The sequence below is a fragment of the Neurospora tetraspora genome (genome assembly GCF_033439725.1).
Source record: "Neurospora tetraspora strain CBS 560.94 chromosome Unknown B0H65scaffold_8, whole genome shotgun sequence".
In the NCBI taxonomy this organism is placed as follows: Eukaryota; Fungi; Ascomycota; class Sordariomycetes; order Sordariales; family Sordariaceae; genus Neurospora; species Neurospora tetraspora.
Genome location: NW_026944390.1, coordinates 2,334,748 through 2,351,183, shown reverse-complemented (window position 1 = coordinate 2,351,183; position 16,436 = coordinate 2,334,748). Strand labels below are relative to the sequence as shown.

The window sequence follows — 16,436 nt, the reverse complement described above, 5'->3', positions numbered from 1 at the left end:
TCGGTGTGCGGAATTTTGGGGGATGTGCCCCCTAGGCCAGAAAAGGAAGAGAGGTAGAATTCCGTCCCTTTTCTCCGAACGGTAATCGCCGCCGGTGATGTCGGTGATGTCAACCCCCGGCTTCTCATTCCTGGGCAAATTTCCACATTTCTTTGCGCCAAGGAAACATCACCCCGTCACATTCACTACCTTCGCGCTTTCAACTCCTCTGAACAAACCGGAGGCTTCATCCCGTTGGAGCAATGCCGTGTTCGTTAGATTCGCATCTACAAGAACGCCTTTGAACGTCGTCCTCATAGCGGATGGGAACTGAACCAAACGCAAGACAAAGGGCCCCCACGCTCGAACCACACAAGTCACAACTGCAGCTGCTTCGCGGTACCCTATTTGGGTTTAGACAGGGGTCGCAGATCAGGGCCCCGGGTGCCCTTTCCGATAAACATCACTGTCAAGGACCTGTCAGGGACATCCAAAGGGAGAACGCTCCGAAGATACAGACGGGAAGGATCGTGAGCTCATCAGTGAGTGCAGTCGAACCAACCAGCTGGCAACAAGCCATCAAGCATTTCATTTTGTGACATGTTACAGAAACAACATTGGGGCCTTGAACTCGCCATTCGTCTACAGGGTTTCCTTATGATGGTTGGTTCGTTCGCTACTCATCTTGGCTAGACGTGTCATCAGGCAAGTGAGAGAGAAGACTCGTCTGGAGGAACTCATCCGCCATGTGATGGACTTCATATGACACTCGGACACCTTCCGCGTAACGAATGATGATGTTCGTGCTCATGATACTTGTGATATCATTTAGCGCTGACGAAGATTCCGCATCGCGGCGGCTTATAATACCGGAAGCACCAAAAACCAATAAACGAACATATCGCTCGACTTCAAACATTCAACGATGGAGAAGACCAACAACGGCACTCAAAGAAACGTCACTCAAAAGAACAGAACAGTGCTCGATGGCGTTCAATCATCGATACTAGAGCTTCGTTTGGGTAAGGCTTGGCCTAGGTTTTGGTCCAAACTAACGGCTGGCCAAAAGACACTTCAACGACTCATAAACCTAGGGGACAACTATTCTTCGCCATGTCACATGCCCCTTTCTTCTTCAACACCAAAATTCCATGTGGAGATCTTTCATCTTTCTTCAAAAATTTCCCTGTCAGTGGCCAGGGGATCAGACTGCAAGATACTGTAGGGTCTAGACAAGGAGCCTCATCTTCTCAGCCCTTCGCACAATCCTCCCTCCCCTTTTCCCCTCGAGGTTCCTCGGGATTCGGCCTGACCACCCGGGCGGTACTAAGTCGTACTCCATAATACGCAGTTCTGTACCAGACAATTGCATGTGTCACGCAGTTACAAGACGCTAAAAACTGACGGACAGCCAAGAAAGTTGGAAGGGTGAGGCTAGGGAAAAAAAAAAAAAACCACTCCGTAACAGACAGGATAGGGTTTAAGTGTTTACCGTCCGTTACCGTTCCTCCGTACCGATGAGCCTCGTGTCTCTGGGGAAGATCGAACGAAAAAGAACGGGCGAACGGCTTCCCCGGACCCCACGGGGAGAGAAATACGCCGGCTATGCCTCTACGAGCATAGTTTACTTCTCCTTAATTTCCCCATTAGGGATAATGCTGATCTCAACCCCACAACATGAGCAAGGGATGAGTGTGTTCGGACTTATTTCCGCACACCTCGGAGGGTTAGGAGGTGGGCCGAGTCAATCCGGGGAACGGGGAACATCTTCTGTCATCGTCGTCGTCGTCATTTTCAAGACAGTACACGGGAGCAACTTGCCCTTGCTTCGCTCCGTGAGAAGCGAAAAGCTCATCCTTTGGGCTTACCACAAAGGAGGGCAAAAGGGGCTCGCTAGAATGTTCTCTCCTTCGTTCTTTCTTCTTCTCCAAGGTAAGGGGGCTTAGGCGAGGCTGGGTTAGCATGGCCGGTTTTCGAAGCCTGATGGCCAAATAATTGGTGATCATCAAACGAGACAAGAAAAAGCACGTAAAATGATGACCGGATTGGCATAACGAAGCACAAGCAGTGCAGCCAGACGGGAAGACTCCGGAAAATGGTCGGACATGTGGGTGGGATGCCGAGTTCAAGATTTCAGGGCCACGGGAAATCAGGATTATGGCGTCAATTCATTGTTCCGTGGTGTTCAACATGGGAATTTGCATCAAATCGAGATCTTCCATAGACCAAGACGTGACTCGCATGTCTTGGGACTTGGCTCTTCGAAAGTTCTGGTCTCGGTGCTCACATGCGGATGAAATCATCCAGCCTGTGAATAACTTCCCACCAAGGAAGTGCCGATGTCGAGCCATCTGGACCGTCTCTACAATTATCGTGGACTATCGTAATGGGCGATGGACTTCGTTAGATCTACCGATTCGTCGAGGTGAAAGGACGTCATACTTGCGACTGGTCGTGGGATTATCAGCTGAAGATGGCCGTGATTTGTTCTGGCTGGTTCGACGACCAACGGACCGAAAAGAAAACTTGGAAATTTCCATCACGGCTGGTTGTATGGAACGGGGTATTCGTAACAGTACTGTATGTATCGATTAGATAATCAATTCCCATCTCGCAGTCTGCCATGCTGTCAAAGGAGCCGAACCTGCCTGCACATGCACGTCGCTGGCTGTGGATGCGTCTTTGCACTTTCCCATCCGTCATCCCAATCCAGCACGCTGAATCACCATTACCGTAACGGTACGTACCGTTCCTTTCAGCCTCTCCCCGCGGGATGTGCACCGGCTCTCCAAACAATCTTGGACTTGGCATCTCCAACGTCGCGACAATTCCCTCACAACTGACGTCGACCAAGCCAGCAAGACCGAGGTGGCCCAGCTACGTACCTTGCGAAACCGCGACCCTCCCCGCGCTCCCAGCCGGAACACCGACGGGACGATCATCGAGTCCCTCCCCCGGATCTACACCAAGTGCCCTTTAGCCGCCTTCCGGCGTACGCGCTACAGTAACAGCCGACGCCGAGCCCTGACAGTGACCGCAACCCCCGGGGAACAACGGGGGTCCCCTATTCTCCGCTCCCGATTTCCGGGGTAGACGGTGCCGCCACTACCCCCGGACTGGACTGTCCCGCCGCCGCCCGGTCCAGAGCTCTTCGAACAAGATGGACTACCACGAAAGACATGGCCATGATGTCGCCAGCTTCGATGATCTCCCTTCAACACGTGAGATGCCCTGATATCCGTAGACGTGAATCCCCAATCGCTGACGTATCCCGCGAAGATCGCATGCCTACCGTTTCCGCTGCCGATGCCTTGGATGACCTGAACGACGGAGACAACTCGCCTTTCATTCCTACCAGCCTAGATGCCCTCGATGCCGCTCTGAAACCTAGTCTGGACATCGATATAGTCACTGGAGGAGTACAGAAGGGTCAAGCTACTGAGATTTGGGGGCCTCCCGGCGTCGGAAAGACTGCCTTTGGGTGAGTTGACGTTCGCATCGAAGGAAAGCAACCGGCTTCCCGTTCTAACTGATACCATGCAGCATACAACTCGCAGCCAACTGCCTGAGTGAGGGCAAAGGTGTCGTTTGGGTAGGTAGGTCCGTTTATGCAGTTCTTGTACAGCTTACCTTCGGGCTTACTAACCATTCGCCTTGGCTTCCCGATACAGATGGATTTCACCGAGTCCCAATTGAGCGCCTACGCTCTGTCCTCGGCTCCAAAGTAAAGAAGGACAAGGAAGAGGAAGAGGAAGATGCGACGGTCGATGAGCGCCTCGATGCCCTCACGCACTACACATGCCCCAGCCTACCTCACTTGATTGCTCTTCTATGTCGACCAACGCCGAGCTGCATACCGCAAAACACATCGCTTATAGTGGTCGATTCGTTATCAGTGCTGGTAAACCATGCCTTCCCAAGGACACCAGACCAAAAGAAGGTGGTGGATAGCAAGGGGAACAAAGGTGCGTTCTTTTCACCAGCAAAGTATAGCATGTGGAATAGTCTGACAGTCTCAAAGTTCCATCTCTCTCTGCTCGAAGGTTGCAAGTACTGCAGTACATCATCGGCGCACTTCAGAAACTTGCCGCCACCAGAGACATAGCTATCGTTGTTCTCACACAATGCGCAACAAAGATGATGCAGGCAGAACGGGGAGCAACTCTTGTACCGGCTATAAACGCCAGTGTATGGGAGCAAGGGATCTCTACTAGACTTGTGCTGTACCGCAACTTGGCATTCAGTGACGCAAAGCTGCAGGGCTTGCGTCTCGTCGGGGTGCAAAAACTCAACGGGAAGGCGAGCGAAGCACCTGTTGACACTATTTGCGCCTTTGATATCGAAGAGGTAAACCTAGACCCCTCCCAGTTACAGGTTTGCTCAGTTATTAACGTGTCATATTATCAGAGCGGCTTGGTTACAGTCGAGTACGACTTCAGCGAACCGCTACCAAACCACCTGTCTACACCGAGCACGAAGCGAAAGTTGGGTGACACCACCTTGGAGATAGCCGATAGCGACGACGAGGATTACGGTTGGCAGGAAGAGGACGACGAAGCCGTGCCGCCTCCGCCCTCGCAGTGGCAGGGAAGCGAGGACATCCTTCTTGTTCCAGAGCCTGAAAGCGATCAAGAGGATGAGGAGCAAGAAGTGGAGGAAGAGGGATATCACGAAGCCAAAGATGCAGGTGATGAAGATGCAGACGATGCCTTCAACACCACGGCGGACGAATCGCAGCTCGCCAGTAAGGTCTTTGGTCGTGATCGGGAGATTCAGGATTCCCAAGCCGACTGGTGAGTCCTGATCACAGCTGAACCGCACAATCAAACAGAACGGAGTCAAGACTGCCGGTCACACTCGGTATCACTGGTATCGTAACATGCACCCCTGAATGAACGCTACGCTGGTCTTACCATTCCCCAGTTTCGATGGCATCCCTTCATCTCCAGCTGTCTCCAGATTCTCCGGAGCGCTCCACCTCCAACTTTCCCTCGGCCCCCCCGCCGGACTGGCGCCCCCATTCTCTGCATTCACCCCGCCGATGCTGGAGCAACAGCAGGCTTCCCCTGACATGACCGTCAAGCAAGGCTCATGCGATGGAGAAAGGTATGGAGAAAATCCCGGGCGACAGTCTGACAGAAACTCCGTGTCAGGAACCTTGGTGGCCTCCTTGTGATCCTGTATCCTCCTTCCCAAATTTTCTCCGTGTTTCCCCGTATCAATTGGGGTTGCTGGTGTTGCTGCCCCCACGGGGGAACGGGAGGGACCAGGTTTGCGGCGAAATCTCGATTTGATGCGCCGACACCATCTCACTTTTTGCAATCAAGCGATATCGCACGCATGGCATCAAAACCCAGAATTTTCTTTTTCTCGGTCGGTCAAGGTTCGTTTGCTGGGATGATGAATCGATCAAATCGGACCAACAGCCAATTGATGGGTGCGGTGGCTCCCTCGGCCTTATGCCGGATCTCCTTCTGTGGTCGCAATTGGAAGTTTACGGTGTCCCCATCCCCACACCAGTCACAAATCTCGGCATCATCTACCGATGGCACATTGAGGAGGCTCCGCAATTTCTCCGCTGAAAACAGAAAAAAAACAACCTGGGCACGGGCATGCCGGTTGCGGGGTCCTTGGCGTTTCAATTCCACTTTCTTTCCCACTTGGGATTGGCAACTCGAAAGGAGCGAGCTGGGGCGGGCGATACGTCGGGTTTTCTGTTGGAATTGTCTCTTTCGAGGATTTGCGGGCGGGCTGATTGTGGGCGTGTGGGATGAGGGGTGATGAGGGTTGACCGAGATAATGCCAGACTTGTTTGTTACCAGGCCCTGTTACCTGCCAAGGACAGGAACCAGGAGGCCAAAACCCTAGGGGAAAAAAAGGAAGAGTTCGTTGGACCCAACTGTTCGTAACAATGATACTCGGTGATGGTTACGATACGTGTTACTGATACCGTACACCAAAGTTTCAGGCACAATCGTGCAGACGCTCCAATCAGACGATACGACGCTGCACTGGAGTGGTGGCTGTACGATACGATCCATTGGTGATGCCAAATCAAGAAACCAAAGACATTTGCACAACGGACACGTGTTTACGCGCAGTGATGCCGTGGTGGAAAACCACCATCGCCAATTGCCAATTGCCCCTGGACCGCCCGCCCACTACTGTACCTCAGATCCAATTTCACTGCCACTGGTGAAGGTCCGTCTGAAACAGCGCGAGAGCGCGAGACAGCGAGGCCACACCAGGCCGGATCGGGTCCGAAAAGCAACTTCAAACCAGCTGGACCACGATGTCTTGATAGGTAGGGGTGTGCAGACAGTAGCACTAACAGTACGCTTCACTATGGCAATAAGCCAGCTGTTAGTGGTAAGCGGTGCACATCCCACCATTTTACACACCACCTACAGTAATAGGCCCGCCTATTCCCGGGCATCTCTCCAACCAGTGCTTTGCTGGACAAACAACTTGTTCAGGGGCAATGCAACAACTAACTGAATGCAACCTGGAACTGCAAGCCAACGACTGCTGCCAAGCAACTGGCGCTAGGCAAACTGCTGCTGCTACTGCTGCTGCGGCTGTTGGTGGTGGTGCTGCTGCATCGACAACAACTCAATTGCGACGGTTGTAACAAAGGGAACGCTTTCTCTGTTCCGTGTTATTTTCGTTCCGTCTTTCTTACCCTACGGAGTTAAGGGCCTTGTACTGTACACTCAACTGCACGGCATCGCGCGATCTGTGGACCGAAACCAGATCTCTCAAACATCATTCATAACGCTTCCGCACACGGCACGCTCGACAAGCAGTCACCGCCGGAATTGCACCGGTATCCATCAATGGCTCGTTCCAACTTCCGGATGAAGGTGTCGTTGCGCTGCCGAGGAGGGCCATTGCGGTCACCGGGTGAAAGAGCTTCTCCTCTCCGGAGGGTTCGCCTGACATCCGGCTTCGTTCAAAGGGGTGCGCAAGAATTCTCAAAGATGGAATCAAGATGACGACGAAGGAATGTGGAAACAGGGAAACTTCAACCTCGCCAAAGACAAGCGAGAGTCGCAGTGTCGTGTTATGCTGTCGCATCTCGAACTCCTCCTTACTGCTTGCCTTCCATTGCCTTGCAGAGTCAAGGTTGCAGGGCCGATCCGATCTGTATGTCGCTCGATGCGGCCGCCTGTTTAACAGCCGCCCATTATATAGGATGACATGATACACCAGCAATCACTGGAGGGATGCCATGTACGTACGCCGTACGTCTGTCGTCCGGAGTGCTTGCTCCTGAACCTAATAGTCGAGAACGTGGACCTTACATCTGGTTCGCAGCAGCCAGATAGATATGGAACCCCTACTCACGTCGAATCACCTCAACAGTTAAATCAGTTCTTGCCCGGCCCGTATATGTACCGTTCCGTTCAAATCCATCTCCATTCTCAGTTACCCGACGGGGATGATAGCATCAACCACGGAACCGAACGGTGAAGGGCGGTGACACAGCGGCGCGGCTCGGCGGCTTAGCGGCTCAACCGGGACGGACGAACTTGAGCCTATGCTGTGTTACGTCCTGGACAATCTCGATTTCACAAAGGTAGCCAGGTAGCTACATGGTCGCCACGAGCGAGAGAGTACGAGACAACTAGGGGGTTGCATACCTGGACGGAGAATCTCTGAACATTTTGGCCATGGATTCTACTCAACTGGCCGGGAGTGGAAGGAGGGTGTGAAGAGTAAGAACCTTGAAAAAAGTTTGTGTGAGATGAGTTTTGGCTGTTGGTGCCCAAGGGCGTACATACTTCAGGATGTCTCGAGGCGGCGGTTCATGCGGCGTAACATTCCCCTTTGCACAAAGGTAGGTAGGTTGGTGTTCATTGTGGCTTCTCATCCACTGCCTCCTACACACAGCGCTCACATTATCACTTCCATTACACACCTAACATATCAACTTCATACGAACTTCAAACCACCATCAGGGTCTAGATCACAGTGCGTACCATCTTCCCTTCACAAACCCCCAAAATATACCGTAGATTGCGTGCTTGGCAGGGTCCAATGTCCGCATCCAGTCAACAGTCCTCGTTGGACTCCCTCTTCCGATCTCTCGGGTAGTGTCTTCACATGGGTTTATGGGACAGATTGGCCCCGCATCACATGTTTTTTATGTTTTTTAACATGAACCTCGTGGCCCGTATCAAATCCCCGGACAACACTCCGTACAAGTCCGTATGAGTTGTCCGGGGATTTCTGATACATTTCTCCACGTATCTTACTTCCAATCCCTGCACTTTTCCCCAAAATTACCCCCAGCTTCTGGACTCCGGAGTCTAGAGTCTGTAGTCCCCAGATAGGTCCACTTGCACACCCGAACGACATCGACATGAGCCTCGAGCCGCGGCCTGGGGACGGGACTATAAGACCGGGATTAGTAGTACTAGCACCGGGATTGGACTAGAACTATGACGGGGACTGGGACTGCGACTGGGGGACGAGGGGGGAGGGAGGGTGAGGTCGGGAACGGGAAATTTGTTATTAACCGTACTACATAGCCCGTTTGTTATAACCTATCTCCAACATTTAAAAATAGACTCGGTACATGTACCTGCCTAAATTGTTCTTTTCTCCCTTCACCGGTGGGGTACCTAGCCGAGCTTCATCTCCAAATCCTTGGAGCCTCAAGGGAAGGGGGAACCGAGGGACGGCATCATACTGTACACTTCGATACAATACGGTGATGAACAGTCGTTGGAGCAGTTGTTTACAATCGAAGGTAAGATACTGATCGATACCTGCCCATAGGACCTTCCTTTCCAGCAGCAAAGCCAATTTATGGAGCAAATGAAGTTGCAGGCCGGTCATGCAAGCACACTTCCCCGTGGGGTTGGTTGCACTGAATGGAGTTGTCTCGGTTGTTCGATGCAGGCGGCCATTTGTGGTTAATGGTCTAAAAGGCTTGTTGTTGTTCGTTGATGGCACGGGTAGGGTAGACGGCCTAACGAACGAACGACCCGATGTTGCGATCAGTAGGTCAGTAGCATGTGCGTTAAGTTGAGTGGTTCATTATTGACTTGAAGATGTCCTTGATTCACACGTGTTTGCGCAGCTGATGGACGCAGGGGCTGGTTGGTTGGTGTTTGGAAGATGCTGCCGGTGTTCGTTGTTGGTGGTTGGTGGTTGAGATCGATGATGGTAGATGTGTTGACACTTGACATGTGATGAAAAACATCCGAAACAAAAGACGTTAAATACGATTTATATTACAAGACGAAAACAGAAGGCAGGTATCTTTGCTTGTCTCCAAAAAGACCTGTAAAAGACTTCGGTAGACTCCAAAATCTGATTATAACCGTTTTAACCGGCACAACCAAGTCGACAAAATCGGCAAATATCGCCTGTCAAAAAAGGAAAAAAAGGTTATTTCATCCTTGACAAACCCCCATTCCACAGTTTCACATGCGCTACGCCCTATAAGTGGGGCTCCCTGACTCTGTCAGTCCCCAAATCAACATCAACACCGTTAACGACATTCAATATCCCAGACGGGCTTCGTTCGCTAGTAATAAAGTTCTGACGCTTCAGATCCGGACCGTGCCTTCACACATTCCTTTACACACACACGACACACCTTCAACACACCCTCACTCTTCTTGGGAGGAGCATCACATCAATGTGCCCCTGCCCCTGACTGAGCTCGTCGGCCCGTTCCATTTCCGCCGCGCCCTTTTCCGCGCTTCCCCTCACCAAACCTCAAACCATACCTCGAACGATACTTATATCGAGGGCCCCACATGGTCACATCCCCGCTGCGACATTCCGATGTCCAAAGTTCCCAACGGTCTTAAGCCACAAACAAACATCGGATGATGGAGTGTGGGGGATGGGACCATTGCTATAGGAGACCAATTGGGCGTGTTTTGACACAGGAGCGGTCTAGACTTTCTTTGCTGTTACTACTGCGGGTGCTTTTGAAACTCGACATTGTCTCCAGAGCCAGCTATTCCTTTGCCTTTGAGATTGACGCACTAGCTACTCGCTCAAGTCCTCGAGATTCCAAAGATGTCTTGTCAAGATCCTAAACAAAAGGTCATGGAAAAACATGACCAAGGGCGCCGCTTGGTCTTCCTCAACCACTGTGGCTTTCCTACGCGGCGATGTTCTCGATGTTGTTGGGTGAGAATACAATGCGTTTTTTGCCGCTCAACAAGTACATACGACCATACCCACTGGAAAACTCGGGATCCCGTCCGCTCTCCCATAGATAAGCCAGTGAGGGCCAGACTAGTAGTTGGGTCGGTGACGACCAGCGAATCCCTGGTGTTGTATGTCTTTTTTCGGTTGGTTTTTTTTCTTACATCTTTTTGCTTCCATCTTGCTTGTCCTTCTTAATCATTTTATAATCTTCCGTAGCGAATGTTTCCGGAACCACTGAGAAGTCGCGAAGAGGAGTATTTTCAGAATACGAATTCACCAGAGACCCCGAAAAAAGTAGTATGGAGATGGTGTGATCAGAAACTACAAGGAATCAGTGTTAGAAAGAGCATGACAACATACAAAGATACATCATCATCACCCAGATCCAAACAAACAAGCCTCATTCAGATTATGGCCATAAGATATCTAACCTCTCAATCCCCAGACAATAGCTACCTCTTAAGCAGCCACTACTTCTTGTCTTTATCTCCAAATGGTTCATGTCAGCTAACTCTCAACATCAACAAGGCATCATAATATATAGATGACATACGTGCGCCGCAGTAGATCGAACCCGCCGTATTCCGCTGACCGCACGAGGAATCGGCGCATTTGTCTGCCATTCTCTCGTTTAGAACTTGTTGTGTACACTGTATGGGTAGGAGGGTGATACACTTACGAGTAGAACAATACTGGTGCTGTTTGTTAGCTGAGAAGACCTTATCGTTCTCGCAGCCACCGACGTTGCAGTATACTGAGTTTGGCATTGTGAGTTGTGTCGCTGGGGAGGCTGGAGCTGAGAGATTGTTGTTGGACTTGGTTGGTGAAGGTTTGGATTGGAAAATGGTTTGGGCTGGAGGTGATGGTAAGTTTTGAAGGGATGTTGCAGAAGGCGAAGATGAAGAATATAGGGAGTCATGGAAGAGAAACTAGAGGTTTTATACACATTGGGACTTCCGGGTCAGTCATTCAGATCATTGAGGCCGAGGACGTAGTTCACAAGCCTGCTTCCGTATTGAACCGTAAGGCTGCGACCATCATGAGATTCTATGACTGTTGAACCGCAAGGCTCCAACCATCCTGCAAATATATGACTGTCAGGATGTCAGAAGGCTGGTAACAATTGGTCTGGAAAGCGGGGTTGAAGGTGCACTTCCACGTTGTGTGACCTTGGCTTGAGGAAGTAGACAATATTTCGACGTTTGCGGTCGCAGCCTTGCGGTCTTCTACCATGTGACAGAAACTCGATTCTAAGAGAAATAAACAACAGCTCAACCAACCGGGGGTTTATCATAGGATAATGGAGTCGCTGGTACTGCGTCTTGTTCGGCGATTCCAGCCCACACCGAACGAGTTTGAGTTGTCCCTTCGACGCTTGGTTTTGATACATGCCGGTGGATGCAGAAGATGGCCTCTACGACGGCGTAGAAAGTGGGCGAAGAGTCCGCCAGCCGCATAGACTGCCGCGACACTGATGACAATTGGCCACTGGAACGAGTTTGGGTTTGGCCAGATGATGGTAAGAGCCCACGCTAACATGTCGAACATATTCTGGAACGAGGCCTCTACCGATGAGAATATCCCTCTGCGATCATCTTCCACTTCCTGTATCCGGGATATACTGGTTAGTAGCAACGCAAAGCTCATGTAGACTGTATTGGAGGGAAGTGAAAAGGACGGGTCTTACATCTTGAACAATGTTTTGCACTGAGAGGTCAAACCCCCAAAGACCAACACGGCTGAAAGCCACGGCAACAACGAGGCCAACAGCGGACATAAGGCTAGTTGCCTCATAGCCCTTCCCGTAGTAGTAAAAGAAACAAGAGACGCCGCCGGCTAGCCAGGTCATCTGCCAGGTGATGGACCACAAGCCGGTGCGGAGGACGCCGATGCGCTTCATTAGACGGGGCGCGATCCAGGTGGCGCTGAGCTCGAAGATTGTCGAGATGCCGCGGATGATGCCCACTTGCCATAGGTTAAGGTTGGAGGCGAGCAGGTAGGTCAGCATTTGGCCAGAGAAGGAGAGTACGGTGAGGTACAACAGCGAGAGCGAGAGCGAGGGGATGACGGCGGGATGGCCAAAGTAGAGATGCAGAGAGGGAATCATGAGCAGCTTGCGCCATGATATGCCCCGGAGCCACTTGCGGAGCTGGAAATGGGTGCTGCTGCCAGCATCGGCATCGACCATCGAGAGCGGGTCCAACGACTGACCAGCTGATTCACCGGGAGGAGCAGGACGTCCGAGGCCCGGCACCCTCCGAAACACCGTCTCAATGCAAAGATACTCCACCATCACCGACGCCAGATTCATCCCCAGCGTCGCGTACACAGCCGCCTTCACCGACGCCGCCGCAATCAGCGCAACAGTCAACGGCCCCAGCAGCTTGCAAAACAAATCAATCCTCCGCATACGCGCATTCATCTTCCTTCTCGCATCCTCATTCCCCTGCGTAATCACTACCACCCAATCCCTCTCCACAGCAATAAGATTCACGCCCGCCGCCAGCTTCTCCACGCACGCCAGCAACACACTAGCTCCAAACAAGCCATCAACCAGCGCCGACTGCCTCCATCCCAGCCGCAACCCCAGTAACGCCCAAAACAGCCCGCACGAAGCAGCAACAGCGAGGCGTTGCCCCACGATGGAGGCGCGGACGACGGTCAAGCGGTGAGCGGTGTCGATCCAGTGGCCGACGGGAACGGCGAAGAGGATGGCAGCGAGGTTGCGCGAGAGGGCGTAGAGGGAGACGGGGAGGAGGTTGTCGGGGAAGATGGAGGCGAGGATGTAGACGACGCCGGCTTCGAAGAGGCGGGAGTTCCAGGTGGAGAGGAAGTGGGAGGTGTAGAGGCGGAGGGTTAGGGAGCGGGAGATGCCGATGGGGATGGGAGTTCTTGAGAGGGTATCATTGTCGCCAGCAGCAGTGTCGGCGGTGCCGGCGTTGTTCGGATTGGCGTGATGCGGCGGTTGAGTGGTAGGCTCTATGACGGGGATGGTATTTGGCACATTGTTTTGGGCTGGAAGGCGAACGGCCAGTTCGATATCGCCATCGCCGGTGGATTTGCGAGCCGGCTCGGTCGGCTGAATACTTCCGTCCATCCCGTCGTCGCCGTCGCCGTTGTCTGCGCTCTTCCGTCCGCAATCGGCGTCGCGCGTTCACTTCGGCGTCAGTTGCCCTGAGTTAGACCGCCAAATAATTTTACCGAGAGGGGATCCAAGGAAAGGGGTGAAAAGCAGCAGAAGATGCTTCCGAGCAGCGAAAAGAATGTACAAGAAATATGATGTGATTTGGTTGTGATGTGGAAGAAGGGAAAAGGAAGGAACCAAACAATTTTGTAGTATCTGCTGGCGAGATGGCCCGTGCACCCGCAGCGCGTCCTCCTGTACCGTCCGCTACTCGTCTGTTAGCGCGGTTCTTGGATGAGGTCTTGCTCAAGGATTAAAGAACCACAAATACACATGGATATGCGTTGAACTAAATTATGAACATCCCAGGCAGCTCTTGAATAACATTTATTCTTTTGAAGCAGGTATTCTCCTTATTTGAGGATACATATGCCCCGTTATAAGACGCCTAGAAGTTTCTACCGAGGTCTCGTGCTAACAAGCTCTCCAGGGGACACTGTATTTCAGGGATGCCCCTCCTTTCGCACGACACCCGACAGTCAACAACACATCCATTTCCCATGTTGAGTCTCTCTAACTATCATGAACACGACAAAGATAATACACCGAATTATGTTTTTTCCATTGCGCGGAAGCAATATATCAATTATTCAAAGCGAATACCATACCTCATGAATCGATAATGCCGTCATACCCACGAACCCAGCCCGTTGGCCCTCCTTCGCGGTCTCTACGCCAGACCACGAATATCGATGCCGCCGGCCCCGATGACCAAGACGGCGGTCTAACAGCTCCTCAGCAATCTCAAGCAGACTGGGCAGACAAAAGCGCAGCATGAACCAACTTCGCAATACCCAATACCTTCTCCTCCTCAAACTTCCTCGCAACAATCTGCACCCCCACGGGCGCACCATGGTAGATCTCCGGGTCATCTAAAAACGCATAGTTAGCTCCAGTCGCACAACAAATCCTCCAGCGAAAAACTCACAAGACTCCCAATTCGCCCTATCAACCTCATTCACCGGCCGATACGTCCCATCAACCCCATCAACCCCCCTATCCGCCTTCGTAACCGGAATCACCGCCGCGCTATAATTCAGCAAGTTGATAACCTCCGTGTACCCAAGGTGGTACCACCTTCCCGGGATCACGGCAGCGTGGGGCGCGACGGGCATGATGATAGCGTCGACTTCTTGGCCGTCATCTCCCGACATGGAGTTCCAGTAATCCGAGTAGGCCTGCTCGTAAGCCAGTCCTTGAATGGTGAGGTCTTGGTACTCCAGCAGGGGGATGGGGTCTTTGAGGTTGAAGTGCGCTTGGAGGTCGGCGATCAGGGGCTCCCCGGAGAGAAGGAGGTGGTCGTGGACGTCGCGGGCGCCGTCGGCTAGGAGGAAGGAGTACTGATGTGTGTCAGGGACGGACGGGCTGATAGGGAGAAGGATAGGTTTTGCGTGGAACTTACGTGGATCTTTTGGGCAGTTGCGTGAGGAGGTGGGTTCCAGTCCACGAGCTTATGACCAGCTTTCTTTACCGCCTCAGCGACAATCGCCATTCCCCTGCGAATAGGCGGGTGAGGCTCGACGCTGCCGTCTCTCCACAGGATCCCAAGCTTCAGTGGCCGGTCTGCCTTTGCTCTGCCACCCGCATCCGCACGAGACAACACATCATCAAAAACATCCTGTCGGTAAGGAATAGGCACCACAGCTGGATCCTGCAGCCATGGCCGTGTGGACAACAGAGACTTTAGAGCAAGCTCGCAGCCATCAAGCGAAGTACTAATAAACCCCAGCGCAGAGCGGTAAGTATTCTGCCCCGGATTCGTATTCGCCGCATCCCGATACGACACTCGCTCCGGAGTCGGCTTCAGGGAGAAGATACCGCAGAACGCGGCCGGGATCCTAACCGATCCGCCAATGTCGGTGCCAACGCCGAGTGTGCTCCCGCGCAGAGCCATAAGCGCCGCTTCTCCTCCCGATGAGCCGCCGCAGGAGAGGTTGTGGTTGTGGGGGTTGAGAGTTCGACCTATGACGTTGTTATAGGTGTCGCCGAGTATGAGAGTTTGCGGGACGCTGGTTTTGCAGTATAGCACGGCACCGCAGGATAAGAGCTCTTTGGTGATTTGGCTTTCGACTTGGTGCGTCTGGGTAGGGTCGGTGATGCCCATGTTCCCTCCTATCCAGCCGACGTAGCCCATGGTGGTGTCGACGCCTTTGACGTGGAATTGGTCTTTCAAGCTGATGGGTAAACCATGAAGTGGGCCGACGGGCTTGCCGTTTACTCGGAAATACTCATCGAGTTCCTCTGCTCTCTTGATGGCGGCGTCGAAAAAGATCTCGAGGAGACAGTTATTCTTTTATTTCCGTCAGCTGGTGTCTATTCAAGTAACAAGTAAGGACTGAAGGTATACAAACAATCTGATGAGCAACGGCCGCCGTCTTGCAAAATGCCTTCGTGACCTCCACCGCCGACCGTTTTCCAGTCCTGATGTCGTTGACAAGGGGAACACTGTCCGTTTTGACGATATCAATGACCTCAGGTTCCAGAAAGCGTTCGATAAATGGCCCGGTAAGATCACGCTGCTTGGCCGCAAGCTCGAGGTCTGCAGGACTTAGTCGCCATCCTGCCGGAATCTTTGCGAGAGTGTCTTCCCGCTTCTTCGCGGCGCGGGCCTCCCAAGGGATGGGGTATTCAGGGTTCATGGTGAAGCAAAAGGGTGAGGAGCCTCTAAGAACGAGTTAGACATGAGCGTGGGCGACAACGAAGCCCCGATCCTTAGGCCATCCATGCCTTTTATAGGCAGATCATGGCTGCGATATCATGACTGCCGATTGCGGGGAGCGATGCCACGGAGCTTGAGACGGGTGATAACACTGTTAGTCTACTCCGCATTCTTTGCGAGACAGCCAATCAGTGGATTGACTAAGTTATCTCCGGGTGCCGATAGCCGGGGCTATATCAAGTTGGCCCGGAAGCTTTGGAAGCTAAGGTCGCCTTTTGACACCGTGACCACCGACATCGCAATTTTGAGGCTATTATATTCCCGTTGTAGGTTTTGTCTCGGGTGGAAGAGGAATACATTTACATAGAATGGACCTTGAAAGACGAATGCTGAGTGGGATTGGGAATGGAATATACATTTTTGAATTGGACGCAACAC

General features: G+C 52.3%; 4 protein-coding genes across 4 annotated transcripts; 1 reads left to right on the top strand and 3 right to left on the bottom strand.

Annotated features, from left to right (window-relative positions):
- Positions 1-3,030: 3,030 nt before the first annotated feature.
- Positions 3,031-4,809, top strand: B0H65DRAFT_323318 (putative RAD55 protein). The gene is made up of 6 exons (XM_062823440.1): positions 3,031-3,200; positions 3,259-3,460; positions 3,523-3,575; positions 3,651-3,944; positions 4,001-4,326; positions 4,387-4,809. The coding sequence occupies exons 1-6, from the start codon at positions 3,140-3,142 to the stop codon at positions 4,774-4,776; spliced, it is 1,326 nt and encodes a 441-aa protein (XP_062677897.1). The 5' UTR covers positions 3,031-3,139; the 3' UTR covers positions 4,777-4,809.
- A 5,849-nt stretch (positions 4,810-10,658) lies between these two features.
- On the bottom strand, positions 10,659-10,922 carry B0H65DRAFT_434378 (uncharacterized protein; the record flags this gene model as incomplete). Its single annotated transcript, XM_062825127.1, has 2 exons — positions 10,659-10,771; positions 10,835-10,922. 2 exons carry the CDS (start codon positions 10,920-10,922, stop codon positions 10,659-10,661), a joined length of 201 nt encoding a protein of 66 aa, XP_062677896.1.
- Positions 10,923-11,259: 337 nt separating this feature from the next.
- On the bottom strand, positions 11,260-13,579 carry B0H65DRAFT_323218 (uncharacterized protein). Its single transcript, XM_062823439.1, has 2 exons — positions 11,843-13,579; positions 11,260-11,760 (listed from the first exon to the last, which is right to left on the bottom strand). Exons 1-2 carry the CDS (start codon positions 13,250-13,252, stop codon positions 11,446-11,448), a joined length of 1,725 nt encoding a protein of 574 aa, XP_062677895.1. The 5' UTR covers positions 13,253-13,579; the 3' UTR covers positions 11,260-11,445.
- A 213-nt stretch (positions 13,580-13,792) lies between these two features.
- On the bottom strand, positions 13,793-16,373 carry B0H65DRAFT_478970 (amidase signature domain-containing protein). Its single transcript, XM_062827509.1, has 3 exons — positions 15,691-16,373; positions 14,742-15,629; positions 13,793-14,679 (listed from the first exon to the last, which is right to left on the bottom strand). The coding sequence occupies exons 1-3, from the start codon at positions 15,976-15,978 to the stop codon at positions 14,212-14,214; spliced, it is 1,644 nt and encodes a 547-aa protein (XP_062677894.1). The 5' UTR covers positions 15,979-16,373; the 3' UTR covers positions 13,793-14,211.
- Between the last annotated feature and the right edge of the window lie 63 nt (positions 16,374-16,436).